This window comes from Nasonia vitripennis, assembly GCF_009193385.2.
Source record: "Nasonia vitripennis strain AsymCx chromosome 4 unlocalized genomic scaffold, Nvit_psr_1.1 chr4_random0007, whole genome shotgun sequence".
In the NCBI taxonomy this organism is placed as follows: Eukaryota; Metazoa; Arthropoda; class Insecta; order Hymenoptera; family Pteromalidae; genus Nasonia; species Nasonia vitripennis.
Window position 1 is genome coordinate 1,614,608 of NW_022279643.1, and position 21,940 is coordinate 1,636,547.

The 21,940-nt window shown below is 38.2% G+C and overlaps 1 protein-coding gene and 1 long non-coding RNA gene across 5 annotated transcripts in view; one reads left to right on the forward strand and one right to left on the reverse strand.

The window, feature by feature from the left end:
- The window catches only part of LOC116738460, a 41,534-nt gene extending 22,801 nt beyond the window's left edge, over positions 1 to 18,733 (reverse strand). Inside the window, exon 1 of one of the 4 annotated variants that reach the window (XR_004227620.1) lies at positions 18,508 to 18,733. This is a non-coding gene — a long non-coding RNA (uncharacterized LOC116738460). Of the gene's footprint in view, positions 1 to 18,464 lie in introns of all 4 variants that reach the window. The other 3 variants (XR_004227619.1, XR_004227624.1, XR_004227623.1) reach the window with 3 other exon arrangements.
- LOC100116044 (MD-2-related lipid-recognition protein) overlaps positions 1 to 21,940 on the forward strand; it is a 54,297-nt gene that overhangs the window by 9,972 nt on the left and 22,385 nt on the right. Inside the window, exon 2 of the mRNA XM_031930052.2 lies at positions 19,507 to 19,632. Coding sequence (XP_031785912.1) covers positions 19,507 to 19,632 — 126 coding nt within the window. The remainder of the gene's footprint in view (positions 1 to 19,506; positions 19,633 to 21,940) is intronic.

Below are 21,940 nucleotides of genomic sequence, written 5' to 3' on the forward strand. Positions count from 1 at the left end.
TCAATTATCTCGTTGGCAAAGCATGCCAGCGAAAAAAGTTTCGGGTAAAAGTTTTAGGATTTTTCCCTGGCTATCTGATGATGACCTTGACAATGTCATTGAGCATGACCTTCAAGGTCATTTGAAGGTCAAGTCGATTTTTTCAAATAGAAACCCCTACTTTTGGCACCAGAAATGGAAAGAGCGGGAAATTTTACGTTCGAACATGTGATTTTGGAAACAAATCATCTTTTGTGCGGAAATTACCTTTGACATCAGCCGAACCCAGGATGCACCATCGAGGAGGTTGTCAAAAGGATTTAGCATCCCATTTTTTGATTTATTTTTTTTTGTATTTTTTTTTATTTGTTTTTTTTTGTTTTTTCCCTTTTTGTTATTTTTTTTTGTATTTTTATGGAATGTTAACTGGAGTTAACCATTGATTAATTGTTCGAAATTACCGCCGTTTTGTTGGATGCAAAGATCAAGTCGAGCTCTGAATTGTCTTATGGTTCTAAGTAGAACATCTCGAGGGATTGCTGCACAAGCTGTACGAATGCGTTCGATCATATTATCTCGCGTTGTTGGCCGTTGAGCATAAACAACATTCTTAAGATATCCCCATAAGTAAAAATCGGGAGGGGTTAAATCAGGTGAACGAGGGGGCCAGGCAACTGGACCACCTCGCCCAATCCACCTGCCATTGTAGCGGGTGTTTAAATAATCACGAACAATGCGTGCATAATGTGGTGGTGCTCCATCTAATTGGATCCACATTCTTAGCCATGTGGCTAGGTCTACATTTTCTAGTAATTCAGGTAAAATGTCTCGAAGTAATCTCAAAAAGTTTACCCCATTCACGTTCTCTTCAAAGATATAAGGACCAATCAAATAGCCATTGATGATTCCACACCAGACCATAACACTCCAGCGGTGTTGATTGTCTATGGGCCTGAACCAATGAGGATTTTCATCTGACCAATAATGGCAATTATGTCTATTCAATTCTCCAGTGTTTCTGAATGTTGATTCATCTGAAAAAAGAACGTGCCTGAAAAAGTCTTGATCTTGTTAAATCATTCGTATTGCCCATCGACAAAAACGTACTCGCAAAATCATATCATTTGGAGTTAACTGTTGTGTTAATGTTATGTGATAAGGATGATATCTTCTCGCTCTCAATATTCGGGATGCTGTTGATTGAGGTATACCTATTTCTCTTTCTATTTGTCGAGTACTAATGTGAGGCTCAAGATGAATAATCGCTAGAATGGTAATAACACGAGGATCGTTTTCGTCGTATTCATGATGACGGCGCTGACGAACAAAAGCTCCATTTCGAGCTCTCTGAGTTAAGGTTTGAATAGTAACATTACTTGGGTGTCTCCTATTGGGATAGCGTTCAGCATAAAGTCTGGCAGCTGCTGCATAATTATTTCGACTTTCTCCCAAAATCATGATCATATCAACGATTTCGTTGGGACCATAATCAGCCATGATCAAAATCAAAATAATTTGTTACAGACCAGTAAACAGGGAAACAGATTTTTTTCAATAATAATTATCGATTTACAAGAAGTAAAAAACACGATTAACCTTTTCTGCACTAATTTGCTATCTACATAACTGTTAAGAGTAGTTCACTCTCAAAAATTGACACTAATACAAAATAATGGAATGACTTAACTACATCAAGAATTTTGAAAATTGACACTAATACAAAATAATGGAATGACTTACGAAAAAATTACGAAAATTTTAGAAAATATTGAAAATTTCTGGAAATATTGAAAATTTTTTCATTTTTGAACGCATGTCACTCTCTTTTCATTTATGGGGCTAAAAGTAGGGGTTTCCATTTCAAAAAATCAACTTGACCTTGAAATGCCCTTGAAGATCCTGTTTAACGACAGGGTCAAGATGACCATTCGTCAGCCGGGGTGAAAACTGAAAACTTTTGTGGGTAACATTATCTCCTTGAATGCATTCGAGTTCAGCTAACCAGTTGTACTGTTATCGGCATGACCAATGACGTTGACCATTGAATTCAAGGTCAAGGCAAGGTCATATTCAAACGTAAAATTTCCCGCTCTTTCCATTTCTCGAGCAAGTTTCTCTCTCTCTCTCTCTCTCTCTCTCTCTCTCTCTCTCGGCAGCTTTAGCGAGGTTACTTTGCTGCTGCTTATCCTCGACGCCGTAATCGTCGTCGTCATCGTCACTGCTAGAAAAAAATACACTACCGCGACAGCTTTGTATTCGTTCCGGCTGAAACCGGTACACTGCCGCATAAAAAAAAAGAAATAGCCTTAAAATGTTACTCCGCCCAGTTGTTGCTGCTTCTTGAGATTTCGATCCTTTTTGCTGGTGCCGTGGACGTAGTGGTTTGGACGATGCAGCTTGGGGTTGATTTTGACCTTCGTCAAAGCCTCTTTCACGGCGGCGGCGAAGTTTACTGACACCGTAGACGTAGTAGCTTGGACGAAATTGATCAATAGCATACAATAAATTATAATTGAAAATATAATCGAGGAGATTTTATTTAATCGACATCCTGCTTTCATCTCTTACGAAAATAATCTGTCTGTGATGCGCGATTTCGCGACTCGGTCCTACAGACCGACATAATTTTACGAATGCTAAGCCAACGAATCTTACTTTTTCCGATACGCTTTGCCTCAATTAAACCTCTAGATGAACTTCTTGTTTTACTACGTTTAACAGTGACACACGACTTCTCGTCAAATAAGATAAACCATACTGATAAACCAATACACGGTACGATACTCGAATCTTAAGCGTAGACACACCGCACTGTATTAAAATCACCAAGATAGACCACGCGTCCGAACAAAGGAAAACCACCGATGCGAGAAAGAAATACTCAAAATTTTTCACAACGACAAACGCGCACTACATAAAACTCTCCGGACCGCAGCCCGCTCGCGTCACGTCGACCAACATCTCCTAACGTGTCTGACCGCGGAAAAGATGTTCTCAGACGGAAACAATTACTGTCTTGTGTGATTGAGAGCATTGAGAGACACGTCTGTCCAAGAGCAGATTTGGCAAGCAAGAAAGCGAGCTCTGCTGCATGCTTAGACTCGCAGCCCGCCGCGGCGGCAATGAAGGCCGCTGATTGGCTGTGTAGCGCCATCACTATCCGCAAACATCCGTGAATCTTTTTCGAGCCCCGTTAGCGCGCACTTTTAGACGAATTCAAACTCAGTCTCATTCAAACATGCAAATATAAGCCAAATCTCAAAAAAAAATTAAATTTTGAAAAAGTAAAAGGTACACCTAGACACCAATAACCACAGGGCGAACTACCTAGACGTCGACATCCGCCACCCTGTACACTTGGACACCGCCCTTGAATGTTTTTTATACCTAGACACCAAAAACCACGGAGCGCACAACCTAGATCTCGTCATTGGCCACCCTGTATACCTGGATACCGCGTTCAAATGATTTTTACACTTAGACACCAAAAACCACGGGGCGAACTACCTAGACCTCGTCACCGGCAACCTTGTACACCTAGACACTGCTCTTGAATGATTTTTATACCTATAATATGAACTCTTAATTTAATAGGACGCCGCAGTAATATTTTTTTTGTGTGTAACCCCGCAATGTTATGAGGAATGTGAGGATATGTAGAAAAGGTGGAAAAGCAATTCCCTATCATTTTTGATGCGCAGCTAACTTCACCGTCCTTTCACACTGGAGGCGGCTAACTTCACCGTCCTTTAACACTGGAGAAAAAGATGATGATTTGAGCAAATCATATACAAGATTATATTATATAAATTACAGCATTTTTTTTAACAACTTCTATTTAAAAATCACTGATTAGCACACAAATGTAATAATATATAAAAATTACTTAGAAACAATTATAGAAAGTATCGTTTTTCTTAAAAGTGAAATCTCAGAAGTGAAACCTGCTCAAGGCATAAGTTGCTCAAGAGCAGGAACTAGGCGCATAAGTTGCGCTTCGGTTAGTGAGCTCGGATAGCCCGTATGAGTCTTTATAAAGGCAGCGGAGAGAGCGGGTATCGCGCCGCCGATCACATTTATACTTGCTCACATACATTTACACCTATATACAAAAATCATTCACACAAGCATATTCTAATGCGCGCGCTGCGCCGCCGCTGCGTCGAACTTCTTCTCTCGCGCCGCTGCGCTCGCCGTTCGCTATATACAGGTATATACAGCGTGTTGCGCGCTCTTCCCGCTTTCTCGCTGCTGCCAGCTGCTGCCGCTCGCTGGCTCGTGACGCTGCTGGTATTATGCTGCTGTGAGCTCAGCTGACCCGGAGCGTTTAAATGAAGAGTGGGAAAGCACGATATACTCGCGTAGAATCTAAAAAGTTATTTAGCAAATTTTAGTTTTTATTTTTCATAATTTTTTGCAATTTCCTGCGGAGCTTGCACGGGGTGTTACAATTCTACACAATCAAACTGCTCGGCCTGGGGACGCCCTACTGCCACCCTGGTCTAGGACTCGCACGTCTTAGAATCTTGATAATCGATCTTTTTGAATTTTCAAAGAAATACAATAAAAAATGTTTTATTGAAAATTTGGATTCGGGCATATTTTCTAGTTATCTTAATTTTCAACTAGCAGGGTCACCTCACTCCTAACATCGCTCGGTTGATGTTAGGTATAAATGTTCATAGCTCCAAGAAAAATTTAAAGAAAATATTATTGTAATGATATACACAAAAAATTAAAAAGATGCGCGAGTTTGATTATTTTTCTAAAAATAAAGTGAGATTAATTAAAGTAAGTCGAGTTTATAACAATATTTTTGCAAACATAATATAACACAAACTTAAAATTGTTATATTCAATGATGGGGTCAGTTTAATATTTATGAAACAGGCATGGTAAAATACGAAGTAAGTACCCAAGAATGGTTTGTATCTGATCAATATATTTTTTAAGTTTTTAGTTAGTTATTATTTGATTCAGAACTTAATTGATCCCAAAAATTCTGTGTTTGTTATATTATGAATAAAATAATATTGTAATATTAGTGTAATATTGTAGCCTATTGAAAAACCTCAGATGAAAATCAGATGTGCTTTTGGCGTGATTTTCAGATAAGAGTCAAGCGAGTCTCGTTTAAATCTTACCTGATTCTCATATTCCCATCTGATTCTCATCTCATTCTTATCTGAGGTTTCTCAATAAGGTATAACTTATATTATTTAATATACTATAATTTACTTTATTCGATTGATCATATTTCTTTTTAGATCTGTAATTTTGTTTCATTCGAAATTATTATGTTACATACTATTATTGACATGCACAGTAATATAGAATAAATCAAACTCGACTAACCGTTTACTTTTGTTGAAAGTTAATATTTTTGAGACATTAGATTTTTTTATCAAACTTATTAGAAGTATCTGAAATATAGTCTAGAAATAAAATTTATGTCTTATAAACAGTTTCAATTACAAACAAAACAGTTAATGGACTCGACGTTGACAATTTTTGAATCATAATTGATTTTATGTAATCGAACTATGTAAAAAATGTAGTTCGATTGATGAAAAAAAAAAACATTAATTGAAGTTTCTCATTAAGTTATTTTTTATATATTGCAACTGCAGAAAATTCTAAAATTTTCAGTTTACGGACTCTGCCTCAATCAGGTCAGTGACGTAAGCTCGCGGCGCGTAATTAGATTATATGCACTATTATATTATTTGCACGAAAATATAATAATTATAGGGAACAGACATGATTTTTAAAACCTTTTTTAAAATAAAGTTAAGGTTAAATTTTACATAAAAGTACAAGACTGACGATTTTTACTGCAATATTTGTTACGTAATGTTGTTTTGAAAATTTTGCTAATGATACGTTTGAACGATTGAGAGCTAAAGTGATTATTAGGACGACGGTGTACACACGTCACGGGTTTATATTGTAAGGTTCAATAATGATTCTGTTTGTATGTTTTAATAATAATTTAGACGTATATTTAGTATCAAAATCAACAACGTGGGTGTTAGATGTTAGAAAGATTTCGCCTGTACAACCGGAGTAATTGAAACTGGCGCAATTACAATATCTTCAGAGCTACTATAAAATTACGGTGTGGTTACGACTATACGCTTGCAGCGTCGGTAAATCGGCTCGACGTCGGAGAACGGAACAATGATGGATTTTGAGGTTAGGATTGCATTCGAAAAGAGGAAATCAAAGGGATTCTATAGAAGATAAAAAAATATAAAAAGGGAAGAGAAGTGTAAAAGCAGGGAAATACAAGTAGGGGAGTCCAAGAAAAACGGAACGAGGTCTGAGGCGGGAAAGAATAGAAAACGGATGGAAGAAGTAGAATGGAGAATTGAGGACGAAGAAAGAGATAGGGAAATGAATAACATAATAATATCGGGTTGGAAGGAAGAGCAGTGGAATAAGAAGACGGTGGAAAATTGGATAAAAAAAATTTAGAGATAGAGATAAAATTAAAGAGGATGTGGATAAAGAAAGGGAGAATTCGCAGGATAGGAGCAGAATGTAGAAACTGGAAAGAAAAAGGGTCAATTATGAGGGAAAAGTAAGGTTGCAAGGATCAGACATATTCATAGACCAAGACCCTAACATTGAAGAAAATATATAACAAGGAGAAACTAAGAGAATACGCGTCAAGGGAAAGGAAACAGGGAAAAGAAGTTAAGAAAGGTTACAGCAAGTTATGGATTGAAGGGGTAGAATACATATGAAAAGAAAGGGAAGAGAAACAGGAGCTTTTTCGGAGAAAAAAAGGACGAGAGATTTTAGATTTAGATTTATTTGTTCTTTAGAGTTCTTTTTAGAGAGGGAGAGAAAAGGAGATCAGAAGGACTTAAGGATAATTAGTTGGAATGTTTAAGGAATAAAGGGAGCGAATAAGAGGACATGGGCTTACTTAATAGGGTTTGATGTAATTTGTCTACAGGAAACGTGGCTAAATGACAAAGAGGGAAAATTCTGGAAAAAGAAACTAGAAGGTTTTGAAGCCAGAGTAAGAGACGCAAAAAAAGGGAAGAAAGAGGGAGAATGAAAGGTAGAATGGCGATGACTATAAAATTAGGAGAGAAAACAGAGAAAATAAAGTGGATAGAAGAAAAGACGAATGAATTCGTAGAAGCAAGAATAAAGAGAGGGGGGATACATAGTGTACAGAAACAGTATACACGAGAGAGAAAAAACAAGAAAACTTTAAGGAAATAGAAGAGATGGTGGAGAATGCCAGAGGTGAGAAGATGATATGGTACGGAGACATGAATGCGAGAACGGGATGCGAAGGAGGTGGAATAGACAAAGAAGGAAACAAAGAGACAAGCAAATCGAAAGACAAAAAGAAAAATAGAGAAGGGGAAGAATTACTAGAAAAGATAAGAGAGATGGGCCTAAGCATAATAAACAAGAATACAGAAGGAGACAAAGCAGGAGAATACACGTACATAGGAGGGACAGGCTGCTCAGTGATAGACTACGTAATAGCCAATACGATAAAATTAAGATAGAGGGGGATAAGATAAATGTGTTTGAGCTGCACAAAGGGATTGGGCAAGGGTGTCCGCTGAACCCGACACTTTTCAACGTAGCGACACGGATAAAGAATCAAGCGAAGAAGAAGAAGAAACGCTCGAACACATATTCTTGAGGTGCAATAGAACAGCTAATAATGAGAATAACTGGAAAAACATTTTGAACGGGGGAAAGAAGTTAGCAAAATTATGCAGAGTCATATTGGTAAGGGAGGAGAAAGAGAAAAGAGAAGCAATTTAAAAACCGCTGCTTATTCATTGGCACGTAGCTTTCTCCAAATAAATTTATAGGTCCAACTCAATTTATACATAAAATATTGTTTTAATATAGAGTATATTTATGCTTTTTAAATGTTAACAAATCAATTTTTCTTAAATGCCAGCAAAACCGCGTTTGAAGGTATGGTTTAATTTAAATAATCTATATTCCAAAGAGTAAGTGAGAAAAATCGGTTTTTACATTTCAGCTCTCTACTTGAGAACCGATCAACGAAATCGTCTGAAATTTTAACAGCGGATAGCTATTTTATGGTTAATCGCCAAATAAAATTTTGAAGCATTTGACTACATTGTTTTAGAGATATAAGAAATCGAAGAATTTTCAAAAAAAATTCAAACCTTAATAACTTATTAACCATAGGGGTTTGAAAGCTGCGCAATAAACTTAGCCAAAACACATAAAATATCTACCTTTTTCCGAAATCTCAAGTGCAATAAGGCTTTTTTACGCCGGTAATCAAGGCACAAAAAAACTCATTTTTTCGATTTATAACTGAAAACATAAGTAGTTAAATCACTTGAAATTTTAATGAAATATAGTTTGACACGTGACCCATAAACATGATTTTTTTGTGTGGCTCCGATGTTTTGTTTAAGAGATATTCATTTAAAAAAAAAACACCTTTTTCATTTTATCTGTTGAACAGAGCGGTCAATCGCGAGGACCAAACGAGGAAAAGTAGGCAATTTTATTCTCTTTTAAATGCATTATAGCTGAATTGTTTGTAACGATGGGATGATTGAGAAAAAACGCAAAAAAATAAAGAAAAATAGTGAAGAAAATAAAAAATAACTGTTTTTCCCGAATAAGGAATCTAAAAATAGATATGCATGTCAAATTGTATTGATATTCACGGAGTGGTTCCAGAAATATTACAGTATACACACACACATTTATACGGACATTTTCTGAAAACACTAGATTTGAACTTCTAACACACCAAAAAGTATTTTCTAGAAGTGAAAGGTACTTGAAGGTACTAAAAATGTTACTATTACAAAGCTTCTTTTAGGAGAAAGCAAAAGAAAATAGGCAAAAGAGAGAAGGAGCAAACAGAAGAACAGAAAGAGCAATCGAAAAGAAACAATAGCAAAAAGGAAGAAGAAGAAAATTCAGGAAAAAGTAATAAGGATTGAAAGAAAGTGGAGAAAAGACATAGAAGCAAAAGCCACTAGGAAAGAGCTGGAAAACGATGCAGGTGGAAAAAGGAACATCGACAGGAACTAAGGAAATGGAATCAACTAGAATAGCAAAACACGTGGTGCAACACAGTTGTAAAGAGGTTAGCTAAACCAAAATAGTCACAAAAAGGAGAAAATAAGTAGAAAAGGAGAAGATGTCGTTCAGAGTAAGGAAAAAGGAAAAAGAGATGAGAGAATTAAAGGATGAGGTTGAAGGCTTAAAGATCAAGGCAAGATTTAAGAGAGAAAGAAGAGAGGCGCTGGAAAATAAAATGCAGGAGGTAAGACAGGACGTAGAATTAATGAAGAGGAATATTACAAAGTATGCAAAGAGAGATAGATGAAATATGAGAAGTTATGATAGAAAAGAAGAATAAAGTCGAGGCAGTCAAGAAGAGGCAAACGATGGGAAGGGGGAAAAGAGTAGCAGAAAGAAGAGACGGACAAATTTTGAGAGAGAGAGAGAGAGAGAGAGAGAGAGAGAGAGAGAGAGAGAGAGAGAGAGAGAGAGAGAGAGAGAGAGAGAGAGAGAGAGAGAGAGAGAGATTAGATTAGATTTAGATTAATTAATTTTTATTATTGTACATTATGTTGTACATATATCAATATAAAGAAGTAAAATAAAAAGTATAAGGTATTCAGTGTGTGAGTTTGGTGTAGGCGTGTGTGAGTTTGGTGATAGCACGAGTGACGAGTGTGAAATGAAATGGTATGAGGTGAGATGAGATGAAAGTGGAAGTGTGGATGTTTGTGTGATGTTTAAGTGTTTTCCATATTGAAAAAGTAATTTTTCGCTAGTATTTTAAAGTTAGATATGGATTGTGTGTTACGTATTTGAGATGGCAGGCTATTCCAGAGGTAAGAGGCGCTGATGAAAAATGAGTTCCTTAGTGTCTCCGTTTTGAAGGGCGGAATGTCCAGTGGAGTCACCTCACCCCTCACAGGCCTGAGCGCGACGTGGAAATCAAAATAGGCAACTAGATAAGATGGTGTAGAGGTGTTGAAAATTTTCCTTAGAAAACAGGCCATAAAATATTTCCTACGTCCGGCGGTGGTGAGCCATTGCAGCTCACGCCTGTAAGGGGAGATGTGCTCGTCCCTCCTTACACCATAGATGTAGCGGATCCCCGTATTGACAAGTCTCTGTAGTTTTAGGTCAAGTTCTTGTGATAAGTCACAGTAAACAAGTGAGCAGTAGTCAATGAGAGGGAAAAGGAGTGCCTGCACCAGATGTTTGCGCAGCCTGAGGCTGGTGCTCTTCCGAAAGAAATAGAGGCGATACATTAAAGAGTGAGCACGTTTACAAATTTGCGTAACGTGCTCTTTCCATGTGAGCTTGGAGTCTAGCACCAGCCCCAGATTACGCACAGATGATTCAAAATTGACCTGGGCTCCCCCTATATTTATATAGGTGTTAGCGGTATTAGGTAAAGCATTTATATAATAGGGGGAACCCAGGACAATAGCCTTGGTTTTAGTAACATTCAGTTTAAGCCTGTTCAAAGCAGCCCAGCTACTAATCCTCTCGGCGTTAGCACTCATCCTGACAGAGCAGGAGTCGAGCTCCTCGAGGTGGCATTGGCTGTAGATCTGCAGATCATCCGCATAGATGAGATGGGACATATCTGCATCAAGGCAATAGCCAATGTCATTGATGTACAACGAGAACAGCAGGGGTCCTAAGACAGACCCCTGTGGAACACCGGTGTTAAGTGGTAGAAATGCAGAGATTTCATTGTTGTCACCAATGACTGCTTGCTCTCTTCCCGATAGATATGATGCAAGCCAGCGGATAACCTGCTTAGAAAAGCCGAAAGAGGGTAGCTTTCTGAGTAGCCTGACGTGACACACCGTATCAAACGCCTTGCTAAAGTCAAAAAGAAGTAGAAGGGTGACCTTCTTTCTGTCCATCCCAAGCCTGACATCGTCAGTCAGCTTAATTAAGCCGGACTGCGTGCTGTGGCCAGTGCGAAAACCAGTTTCGAAGTTGTCGAGGTAGAGTCTTGACTCTAGGTATTCAGATATCTGGTTGTGCACCAGCCACTCCAGCGCCTTGGATAGAAAACAAAGTAGAGAGATCGGACGATAGTCTGTTACAGCAGTTGGAGAGTTGATCTTATTTAATGCTCTTACGAGCGATGATTTCCAGGCCGAGGGAAAGCAAGCCTCGCTCAATGACAGGTTAAAAATTTGACAGAGTAGAGGAGCGAGTATTGGCAATGCTTTAGTAATTACAACCTGTGGGATGCCGTCACTCCCCCTGGCCTGGGTATTAAAGTGCGATACTGCAGCAGACACGTCCGACTCAGTGATTTCCCTAAAGATGAAGTGTTTAGGGAGGTCTAGACTCTCGAGGGTTCGCAGATATTCCTCAACTGATGGAGCTTGAGGATCATTTGAGATGGAACTAAAGTGATGGTTGAGAGCATCTGGAGAGAACCGAGAAGGTGGAGAAGATTTAGAGGTAGAAATACCGAGTTTTTGTAGTTCCCTCCATATCTCTGCAACGTCGGTCAGGGTTGATAGGCGTGAATAATAATAATCCAGCCTAGCTTCCTCAATCCGTTTGTGGGCGTCATCTCTGGCAACTCTATAAAAATATAGGTCCCAAAGTAGACGACTTCTGCGAAAACGCCTGTAGAGCCTATTCCTTTCAGTTAAAAGGTCACGAAGAGCCGCGGTGAACCACGGGTGACGTTTGCGTCCGGGAGTCACAGTTTTTAATGGGGCGAGAATGTTGATGGCGTTTGAGATGTTAGTGTTGAGAATAGTGATGCATTCGTCTAGTGATGGCGTGGCGAAGGATGACCAGTCACATGCGCTAAGGAAGTCCCTTAGCTTCTCAGCACAGATTCCTTTATAGTTTCTGTAGGTGTATGTGGTAGGTACGTAGCGTGGAATCTGTACGTCGAGTGTGGCCGTGATCAGGTCATGTCCGTTTATGAAAGGGGTGTCAGTCTTCCAATATGAGAGCAGTCTATCCTGCTCATCAATTAAACAGAGGTCTAGCCAGGTGTCGGAGTCCGGTCTGTGGTGAGTTGCACCAAATGGCACAGACATAAGGGAGTTCTCGTCGATAAACGCCTTGATGAAATTGGCGTCTTCAGACGAGGAAAGTTGGTCAGCGTTGAAATCACCCATGATGACCTTCGTGGAGTAGTTATGCATATGAAGTGTTAGTTGGTCAATAAAATTAGATCCCTGGATAAAGGGAGAATGAGGAGGGCGATACACAACCCCCACGAAGATGGGTGATATTCCCTTAGCCGTGACTTCACAGAACAGGTACTCCGGCTTACCTGGTTTGCCCGACCATTCACCATCAGATGACGAGATAATAGAAGCTGTTAATGAATGATGGATGTAGAGGGCCACACCTCCACCGTTCCTGTTTCTGTCCCGTCTGTAAAGAGTGTAGTCATCCAGTGAAGGGATGGATGATATCTTGTCACTTAACCAGGTTTCAGTCACAGCCATTACGTGAAAGGGGGCACGAGTGGACAAGAAGAATCTGATCATCTCAATGTGACCCGTGAGAGAGTTCGCATTAAAATGACAGACTCGTAGGCCTTCAGACAGAGACGCTTTGGAAATAGATGCGAGTGATTTAGATGTGGATGTGTTAGATGGAGGTTTTGGTGGGATGATGTGTAGCTGTTTTAGTGTGTTTGTGTGTTGTCCGTGTTGGCTGTAGTCGATGTTCGGGCTAAAAAAGCCTGTAGATTTTCTTCAGATGATATGATGGTGGCCCGTTCATTGTCTTCGCCAGAACGGATATAGATTCTCCCGTCTCTCACGTACGACCGGCAGCCTTTCCTCTTTTTAGCCTCCAGCCTGGCCCTGATGCACAGCTTGTGGATGTCTGGAGGAAGCAGCTCGTTGATGTTAACGAGTCCTTGGTGGTCTGGATATAGAGCTTTCGCTTCCTCCAGTAGTCCAGCATCGAGTTCGGTGGTGTGTAACTTGCGCTTCCTGGCCTTGGCCGCTATGATTGAGCGGGCCAGGGCACTGGATGATAATGTGACAGCAAGGGGTGGAGATCTGCTGTCACCTTGCGTATTGATGTTGTTTGCGTCTAGTCTTCCCATTGTCCTGACGGTTGCCACATCACGTCTTAGGACAGTGGGATCCAGTGCAGCCAGGACAGCGTGAGCCAGGAGCGGTAACGACGACTCCTTGGTGTAGGCCAGGCCAGAGATTACCACCACATTATTGGCAGAGCGCTCCTGCCTCCTTTTAACCTCAGCCAGCTCGCTGCGGAGGTTGATGATCTCCTCTGAGGCAGGGGCGATGCTGATGTTCTGAAGCTCTGCAGTGCTCCTCGACGATAGCTGATGGTATTGTTCCTGCAGTTGGGTGATAGATGACTCGACAGTATTTAGTCGAGTCTTAAGTGCAGGAATGTCATCGAGGGCTTTGAGGCGGTTTTCTAAGGGGACTAGCCTCTTCTCTATTTGTGAGACCCTTTCAGACATGGTGTTTTGCGCCTGAAGGGCCTCACTCTGGATTTTTCTTATGTCATCCAGTGCTGTAAAGATGTCCTTAAGGGACGATGCAATGGTAGTAGCTTGTGGTCGTACAGGCGACTGGGCTCTGGAGCCCGCAAGGGAGGGGGGTGCCGATTTGTTCTTATTGTTCTTATTGTTGTGCACGGCGGTTGTAGGTGTGCCCTTGCCCGAGATGTTCGATGCTGCTGCTGCTGCCGTTTTCGCCCTCGTCTGCGTGGTTTTAGGAGTGACGATGACGTAGTCCTCCGCACAGACTGCACAGGCGAGCGTGGCGGCATCCCTCACCATTATGGATCGGAGGTTGATACACATTGAGTGAAAATGCTTTTCGCACAGCTCGCATATCTTCATCTTCCCCTTAGCCGATTTGTTGCATTGTGCACACGTAGGGAGCGATTCGGTACTCTTTCCACTATTCCCGCTCATTTTTAAAATTTTTGAGTCTCCGTCGATAACTTACTTCGATTGATGATGTTGCTGATGGTGTTCGATGAGTCCAACAGGTGGCTCCACGTGGATCGCTTTGAGGAAGAAAAGACGCCGTGCAAAGAGGAGAGAAGCCAAGCGAGTTTGCAGGTTAGGTTCCAGCGAGAGATGTTTGTGCAGGAAATTAGCGTTGAAGAGAATTGCAGCCTCCAGTGATTATTATATCACGACGAAGGTTGCAAAAAGCGCATGCAACTAACTACAAAAACAAAAGGCCCGAAGGCAGCGTGCGGCAGTAAGAGTTCTAAGAAAGATGTGCAAACAAAAGCAGAACAGCTGTACTCACCAGAGAGAGAGGGAGAGAGAGAGAGAGAGAGAGAGAGAGAGAGAGTAAGTTAGTACTTAGTAAAGGACTTGTTGGAGGATATTATGGGGGAAGTTAAATGGGAGTTAGAGGACGCCAGGACAGATGACACCAAAAAAGTAATTGTCAAAAGAAAGAAAGATATGGAAATGATTTGGGAGGAGAGAGATGAAATTAGAAAAAGAACCAAGATTAGGCTAGATCAATAGCTATCCTTCGAAGAGAGAAGGGCCAAAGCTCTCATAATGAGAGGGAAGGGGTGGAGAAAAGAAGAGGCGAATGAAGAGGGAGATGACTGCTACAGAATAGAATGGGTGGTGTTCAGGGAGAAGATGATAGGTATAGGAAATGAAGGGAGAGTCAGAGGAAGAAGAGGAGACATAGACGATAAAGAAAGAGAAGACATAAAAAATGTACACACGCACGCGCGAACACACGAAACGCGGGAGAGCACAAACACTCATACTTACAAAAACACACGCACATAACCTACAAAGGCTAAAACAAAGACATGCACACACCATGACTTGAATAATACAGAGAAAAGATGTTGAAGGAGTTCAATATTGTAAACACTGGTACAAAAGTAAAACAATAAAGTTATTATTATTAATATCAAGTGGCGCGGTAGCGCTACGTAGGCGGATTTGAGAAGCAGACGAAGCCGCGGCGCCCGTGACACTATTTACTTCTATATTGCTAAATCTAAATCGCTTATTGTTACTGCTCGTGAGTTTTCTTGGCTTATCAGTATGTTTTTCGAACTCAACCAAGATTTCGAACAAAAATATTTGTAAAAAAGCCGTTTTGTTTCATAATAAACGAGTTTATATATCACGAACGCTCAAAACAGTATCTCTACTTTTTTTTCCAATGTGTTAGGACCGTGAAGTTGGCTTTCTAGCCCAAAAGTGGTAGGACCGTGAAAATGACCGCACAAGCTATTATGTGCAATACATCGCTTTCCCACAGATTTCTATAAGCTGCGCAGAGTAAATGTGTTTACATTGTCTGCTTGAATTAAAGGTTATGTTTTTAAATAGCTGCTGTACTGTCGCTGCACAAACTTTCTGAGTGTTTGGGGTCACTGATGACGGGGCCCAGAAAGTGGATTTCGTAACTTTGGCTGCAATTGAAAATTGCGTTTGAGGTTACGAAGTGTATCGCTACCTATGAAACCGTATGGTGCACCAGAATCTAATTCCGTATTTAATTTGTGGCCTTCAATGAGCACTTGAAGTATTTTCTTACCAGAAGAATCAATAACGTGGATTTCTCCGACCACGTTGAAACATTTCAATGTGTCTATTTGTTGTGCAGGCTCTTCAGAACTTTGTATTTGAGAAGTAGAAAGCAAAGATGAAGCTCTGCAAACTTTTGCTAAGTGCCCACGTTCTTTGCACTCACGACACTCAGAAGTACGAAATGGGCACTCACTGCGTACTGACCTTGTTGTTCACTATGATCTTGCTTCCGAAAACCACTGCGCGATGTATGGGAAGCATTCCGTTTATGCACGAAATGCATCGTTGATTAAGATAGTGCATGTTTATTAGAAATAGAGGTAACCTTATCCGCTGTTTGGCGAGTTAACTTCAATGTATGTGCTATTTCGTAAGCGTCCTTGAATGTTGTAGGTTTCTTGGCGATTATTTCGTCGCGCATATCACGATCGGTGAGACCTTGTAGAAGCTGCTCAATCAGCATATTTGTACGTATTTGCAGAACGTAGCTCCTTGCTTTAATCGTAGTGAGAAATTATCAATGGATTCATTCTGTAGCTGTACAATTTATCGGAACTTAACACTTTCTGCATATTCATTTTTCTTGACGTCAAAATGTGCAATTAAAATAGTGCAAATTTGTTGATACGTACGACTTCCTGGTGTATCAGGAGCAACAAGAATTTTCAGATTATTTTTAAGTTCTGCACCCATATATACTCAAGCGAAATCACCGTATTCTTCTTCCGAAAATTTACTTAGTTTTAATTAGTTTAGGCCTTAGTTTAAGCCCACTCGAATCTCTTGAAATAATCGTCGACTGTTGTTTCGTCGGACGAACGATATTCTTGATACTTGAACGGAGGAGCTTTAGGTTAAGCTTGAGAAGTAGATGCAGTCTGGTTTGTAACAGAAGTGGTAACTTGTGGAATAGCAATCCCCAGAGCATCCGCCAACAGCTTCGTCACAGCAGCAATCAATGCGGCGGTAAAAGGTGCCTTTACATCCGACATAGTTATGATAGCTTGTAATGAAAATATGCACTTTTCACTATTTCTCTTTGCGTGTTATTGTAATAGAATATAGAAAATCAAGTAATTGGCGTATTTTCGAAACCAATTCTGACACCGAAATATTGTGTATGTATACAGTAAACTTAGAGAAAGTGTAAAAATGTCTACTTAGAGATAGGTTTATTTAGAATGACAGTTAATATTTACGATCTATAATATGAAGTTTCATGAAAAACAATAGAAGTTAAAAGAATGTTAATTGAAATATACTACACCTATGTTAATTTTTTCTAAAGTATGCTGAAGTTAGTTCTAATTCGTGCTAAATAAGGTTAAGCAACAAAGGTTTTATTATGTATTTAAAAATATGTGTATATAAACGGTAATAATTTATTATGCTTATGTCAGTCTCTGCTAAAACTGTACCAACACTATGCCACAAATGTACCAAATGTCCGAAATGTATATGGTTTGGCACAGTTTAGTCCAATTTTTGAACAGTTTTAGTCATTTTTCATTTCCACCGGGGTAGTACTATATTAGGGATAGTAAGAATGAACTATGAAACTTTTTGAGTTTTATCAGAAAGGGCTATCAAGAAGGGATTATAGTAGTTTTTGAACGGTGCTAGTAAAAATAACGTAAATTCGGGTACAATTAAACATTAAAAATAGAATTGGCTTTTGAGAGAAGCGCCTTGATCTAGCGATAATAGAATATAAAACAATATACAAATTTTAAAACATTACCTCATCAATTAAAATAACAATATATAACAAAAATTAACTTAATCATCAAAAATACTTACTGTTAGGAATTTTGACTGATAATCAGCTGATAATCATGCCAAAACGCCAGCTGATTATCAGGTGATTTTGGCTCAGTATTTTTAATAAAGCTGATAGTTATAAATATCCGTTTATGTGAGATAAAATGTTGTTTAAAATAAGTAAAATTTATAAATTTCAAATAATGAGGGCCAGTACTGGTGTTACCATCAGGATGATAACACGAAAACTCTAGCTGTGAGCTCCAAAATTTTTATTTTTCAATAATTTAATTTAAACAAATTTTTTTTATTTGTTAAAAAATAAAAATTTTGGAGCTCACAGCTAGAGTTTTCGTGTTATCATCCTGATGGTAACACCAGTACTGGCCCTCATTATTTGAAATTTATAAATTTTACTTATTTTAAACAACTTACAATAAATATATTAAAGGTTACAATTTTTGAATGATTATCACCTGATTATCATCAACATTTTATCTCACATAAACGCATATTTATAACTATAAGCTTGATTAAAAATACTGAGCCGAAATCACCTGATAATCAGCTGACGTTTTGGCATGATTATCAGCTGATTATCAGCTGATTATCAGTTGATTGTCATCTGATTTTTTTCAGTAGGGTACATTTGTATAGCATTTATATTTTTTTAACAATTATATAAGACCTCATAGAATTATCAACCAATTTTTTTGAACTATTTTTATTTTTATTTTTATAAGTATGACGATCATACAAAAGATTTTTGAGAATTTATATAACATTTTTCTGTATCTTTTTGTATCTTTTCAGTAATATGGAGATGATTTAGTATGCAGTCCATAAAGCATATGTTTTATAACTAACTTTTGTAATTCTTTATCTTTAATTGGTACTTCAGCAGAAACATGTTTGTTAATAGATTCAGGTGTCATTCATTTAGAATTTGTGTACAATGTAACAAGAATATGAGCATGAGGTAATCCTGTTTTTTGAAACTCAATTGTGTATACGTAAGCAAGTTTCACCAAAAATGTTATTTTTTGTTATATTTTTAATAATACTTATTAATTTTGAGTAAAATAAACTAACTGTAATATTAAGTATATCATTTGGAGCAGTTTCTATTGGAAAATTTTGCAATACTTCTTTAAGCTATTACCATTTAGGATTGCATGTAATTGTAATAAATAAATCTAGTCGACCTTTCTCATGATTGCCATTGCATCTTGGTAATGTTGTTGCATATATTGTGGGCTACCAATATATGTTGCTGGTAATATAAAAATTTATCTTTGATTTTATAATATAATTTTAGACAGATATTTTACTTTCCTTTGCTTTACGAAAATTTCATAACTATATGAAATATTCGGAATTTTTCTAAGTTTTTATCTACTCAAGGCATAAATTGCTCTTGTCCGCGCATGGCCTTACAAGGGCTCCGGAGAAAGTAGGGATCGAGCCACCGTAAAAGCCATCACATTGATACATCCAGTGATGCGCGCGCCGCGCCGTCGCTGCGTCATCGAAGTGACGACGCAGCGTATATAGTTGTACGTTCGCCACTCCACCGTAGCTCCTGCTGTTACTGCTACTAGCTAGCGGCACTGCTGATGTTGCGCTGCTGCTCGCTGTTTAGCTGTGGCCTGGAGCGGAAAAAGTGGGAAAGCGAAAAAAGCGTGTATATTAGCTAAAAGAAAGTCGAAAGACTTTAGTTTTTTTAAATTAAATAAATGTGTACATTGTGGAGCTAGTGTGAGGTATTACAGCTTTATGGCAATATTACTGAACAGTAATCGGAAAGTTATTTTACCATCCTGCAATATTTTTGAATCTGATAAATCTGTCGAAGCAACCCACTATAGGTTTTATATAGGATATTTCACGGGCTTGCCTTACAGACATACTTCCAGGTGAACACATAGTTACAGAATGAGTCTTAAAACCAGATGTGTCTAAATTCAAGTCGTTTCATGTTTAATAAAATGTTGCCATATAAGATGCCACCGTTTGCCTATTAAACTGAAAATACCTTACTGGCGCTATCTAAAATTTAGTGCATGTGCAGGAAAAAATTGTAAAATCCAAAATTGCCGCAGTACGAATCAACCATAATTTCCCCTAATTATGTAATAGAATGCGTAAAAAATCATATCATATCATATTTCATTATATATCTAATAAAATTTTTTTTTTCACAGCAAGTACGCCAAAAGTCTGTACGATTCATGAAGTTCGCGTACTCCCATGTAAAGAAGCAGTTCAAGGAAAAGCATGTAATTTAAAAAAAGGAGAAGATGCTAAAATCAGCTTCGACTTTACCCCAAGTAAGCTATAATAAACTTAAATATCATATCAGATAATCAGCCTTTAATGCAGAAAACATAAAAATCTATAAAAAATCATTAATACTATAAAGAGTAAAAAAATCTAATAATATTATAAAGATTGATGAAACTTATAGCATCTGCGGACATAACAAAATGAAAAACGTCCACCGGGCAAAAAAAAGTAAAAACGCCCGCTGCTTCAAATAGTGGGCGTTTTTCAATTTTTTTTTTGCCCATTGGTCTGAAAAAAAGTTACTTTAGTCCCGTTTAAATGGCTAGAAAAACGCGAAAATCGTGCTTGTGTTACAAAAAATTACTAAGAAAGTAATAGTTGCTTTGAGGGTTGCTCGGATAAGTAAGCTGAAAGGCACCGCCGCAACTTTCAAGCGGTGTTCATACATTAGCGAAGTCCGTTCAGCTCTTGGTGCATACCATAGTTTTTGTAATGCATGTATTGATTTCCGCGTTTTTTGTGCCTATAAGCGGTACTAAGGTGACTTATTTTTGACACAGCATCTTAAAAGGTGTATTTAATGTAATAAAGTAATATATGGGAAAGCAATATGTGCGGCTAAATTCACGGTCTGAACATGTTGGGCTGAAGAATTCCAAACGGATTTTAGCATTTTTGTTGAGACATGCTTGTTTATTGTAAAAAAAGCTGCTTTCTTGCCAATATTTCAATTGAAAATCATAGTTAAGCATACAAATATGATTATACGCCAAAAAAATTTAGATACAATAATGTAAATATTTGTATTTATTGAATTGAAAATTTGAAAACCCAATATAGAAGTAAAAAGTATCGCGGTCGCCGCGGGCTTCTTAAACTCGCCTTCGTGGCGCTAACGCACCACTTGATTAAGTACTCGTCTTCGTCTCGTAAACGCTCCCACCTTTGGCTCAGGCAACTCGTCTCCACTCATACTACAATATCCACACATACAATAAGGATGGCTCATTTTATAGTTAAAATAGGGTGGATAAAGTCTTTCAGGCCAATACGTCTTCTCTCAAAAGTTACAGCTATATAAAGTTCAAATTTTGAGTATATTCAACAATAAATCTAATACAATGTCACTTTTTCATTAATACGATTCGTCACACCCTTATACCTATCACTACTCACTTTTTTGTAACTAAATACATAAAAGTGTACATTATTTCATGAACGGATCCGTTGTCTACTATACTTTATATTTATATAAACTGGAAAGATACACAGAAATCCGATTCAAGATAAAAAAAGCCACAATTTCTCATAATCGCTTACCTTATTTAGATATTTTCTTACAAAATAACAATTACCTTTTTTCTAGGTAATTCCCTTTCTCTGTAGGTTAGAGAAATTGTGGCTTTTTTACATGAATCGGATTTCTGTGTATCTTTCCAGTTTATATAAATATAAAGTATAGTAGACAACGGATCCTTTCATGAAATAATATACACTTTTATGTGGTTGATTACAAAAAAGTGAGTAGTGATAGGTATAAGGGTGTGACAAAGCGTATTAATGAAAAAGTGACATTGTATTAGATTTATTGATAGAAGAGGTATTGGTCTGAAAGGCTTTATCCACCCTGTTTTAACTATACAATGAGTTATCCCACCAAGTTTTATCAAAATTCAAGACCCGGACTCCCCAATGTCTCCTTGTTAGTCTAAAGAAGCCTACTTTGCACCTTGGCCCTTGCCCTTTTAAGCAGGCAAAAACGTTTTTTCGCCCTCTTTTCAAAAAGGCGTTGATTTTGATGTGCTTGCATTATTTATTTATTATTTGCGAACAAATTAAATTTTCCTTTTCTATAATGTTCGAACAAGTGCCGGGTCAAAAAATATAAACGTCAGCCCTGTTTAACATCTGCGCGTTACAAAAAATATCGTGTGCATCAAGGGCTAAGTAGGTTTCTAAACTTGTGTAGATATTACAGTAGTTGTCTTTGGCTTTGAGACGCATTCGCCTTTGGCACGTGCTACCTCGCATCGACTCGTACTGTGAACTCCATACTCGGTCTGAAAAAGGCCACTTTATTCCCTTGGTACACAATATACTATTTTTTAATACACAAACATTTTTTGCGTTTTTCGTACCTAGAACTTTTTTGACCGCTTTTTAAAAAAATGCCGTTTTTGATGTATGTAATGTCATAAACTTATGATTAAAAGGACTTACCTTTGTTATTTGTTGACGTCTGCAATACTTGTTTCCCTCCTAGGTTTATTTGACCCTTGGACTATGGATGGACCTCGTGCAATTATTTTCTCGAGCGGGATTTTCGTTTGAAATTTAGCAGGATAGTTTTAA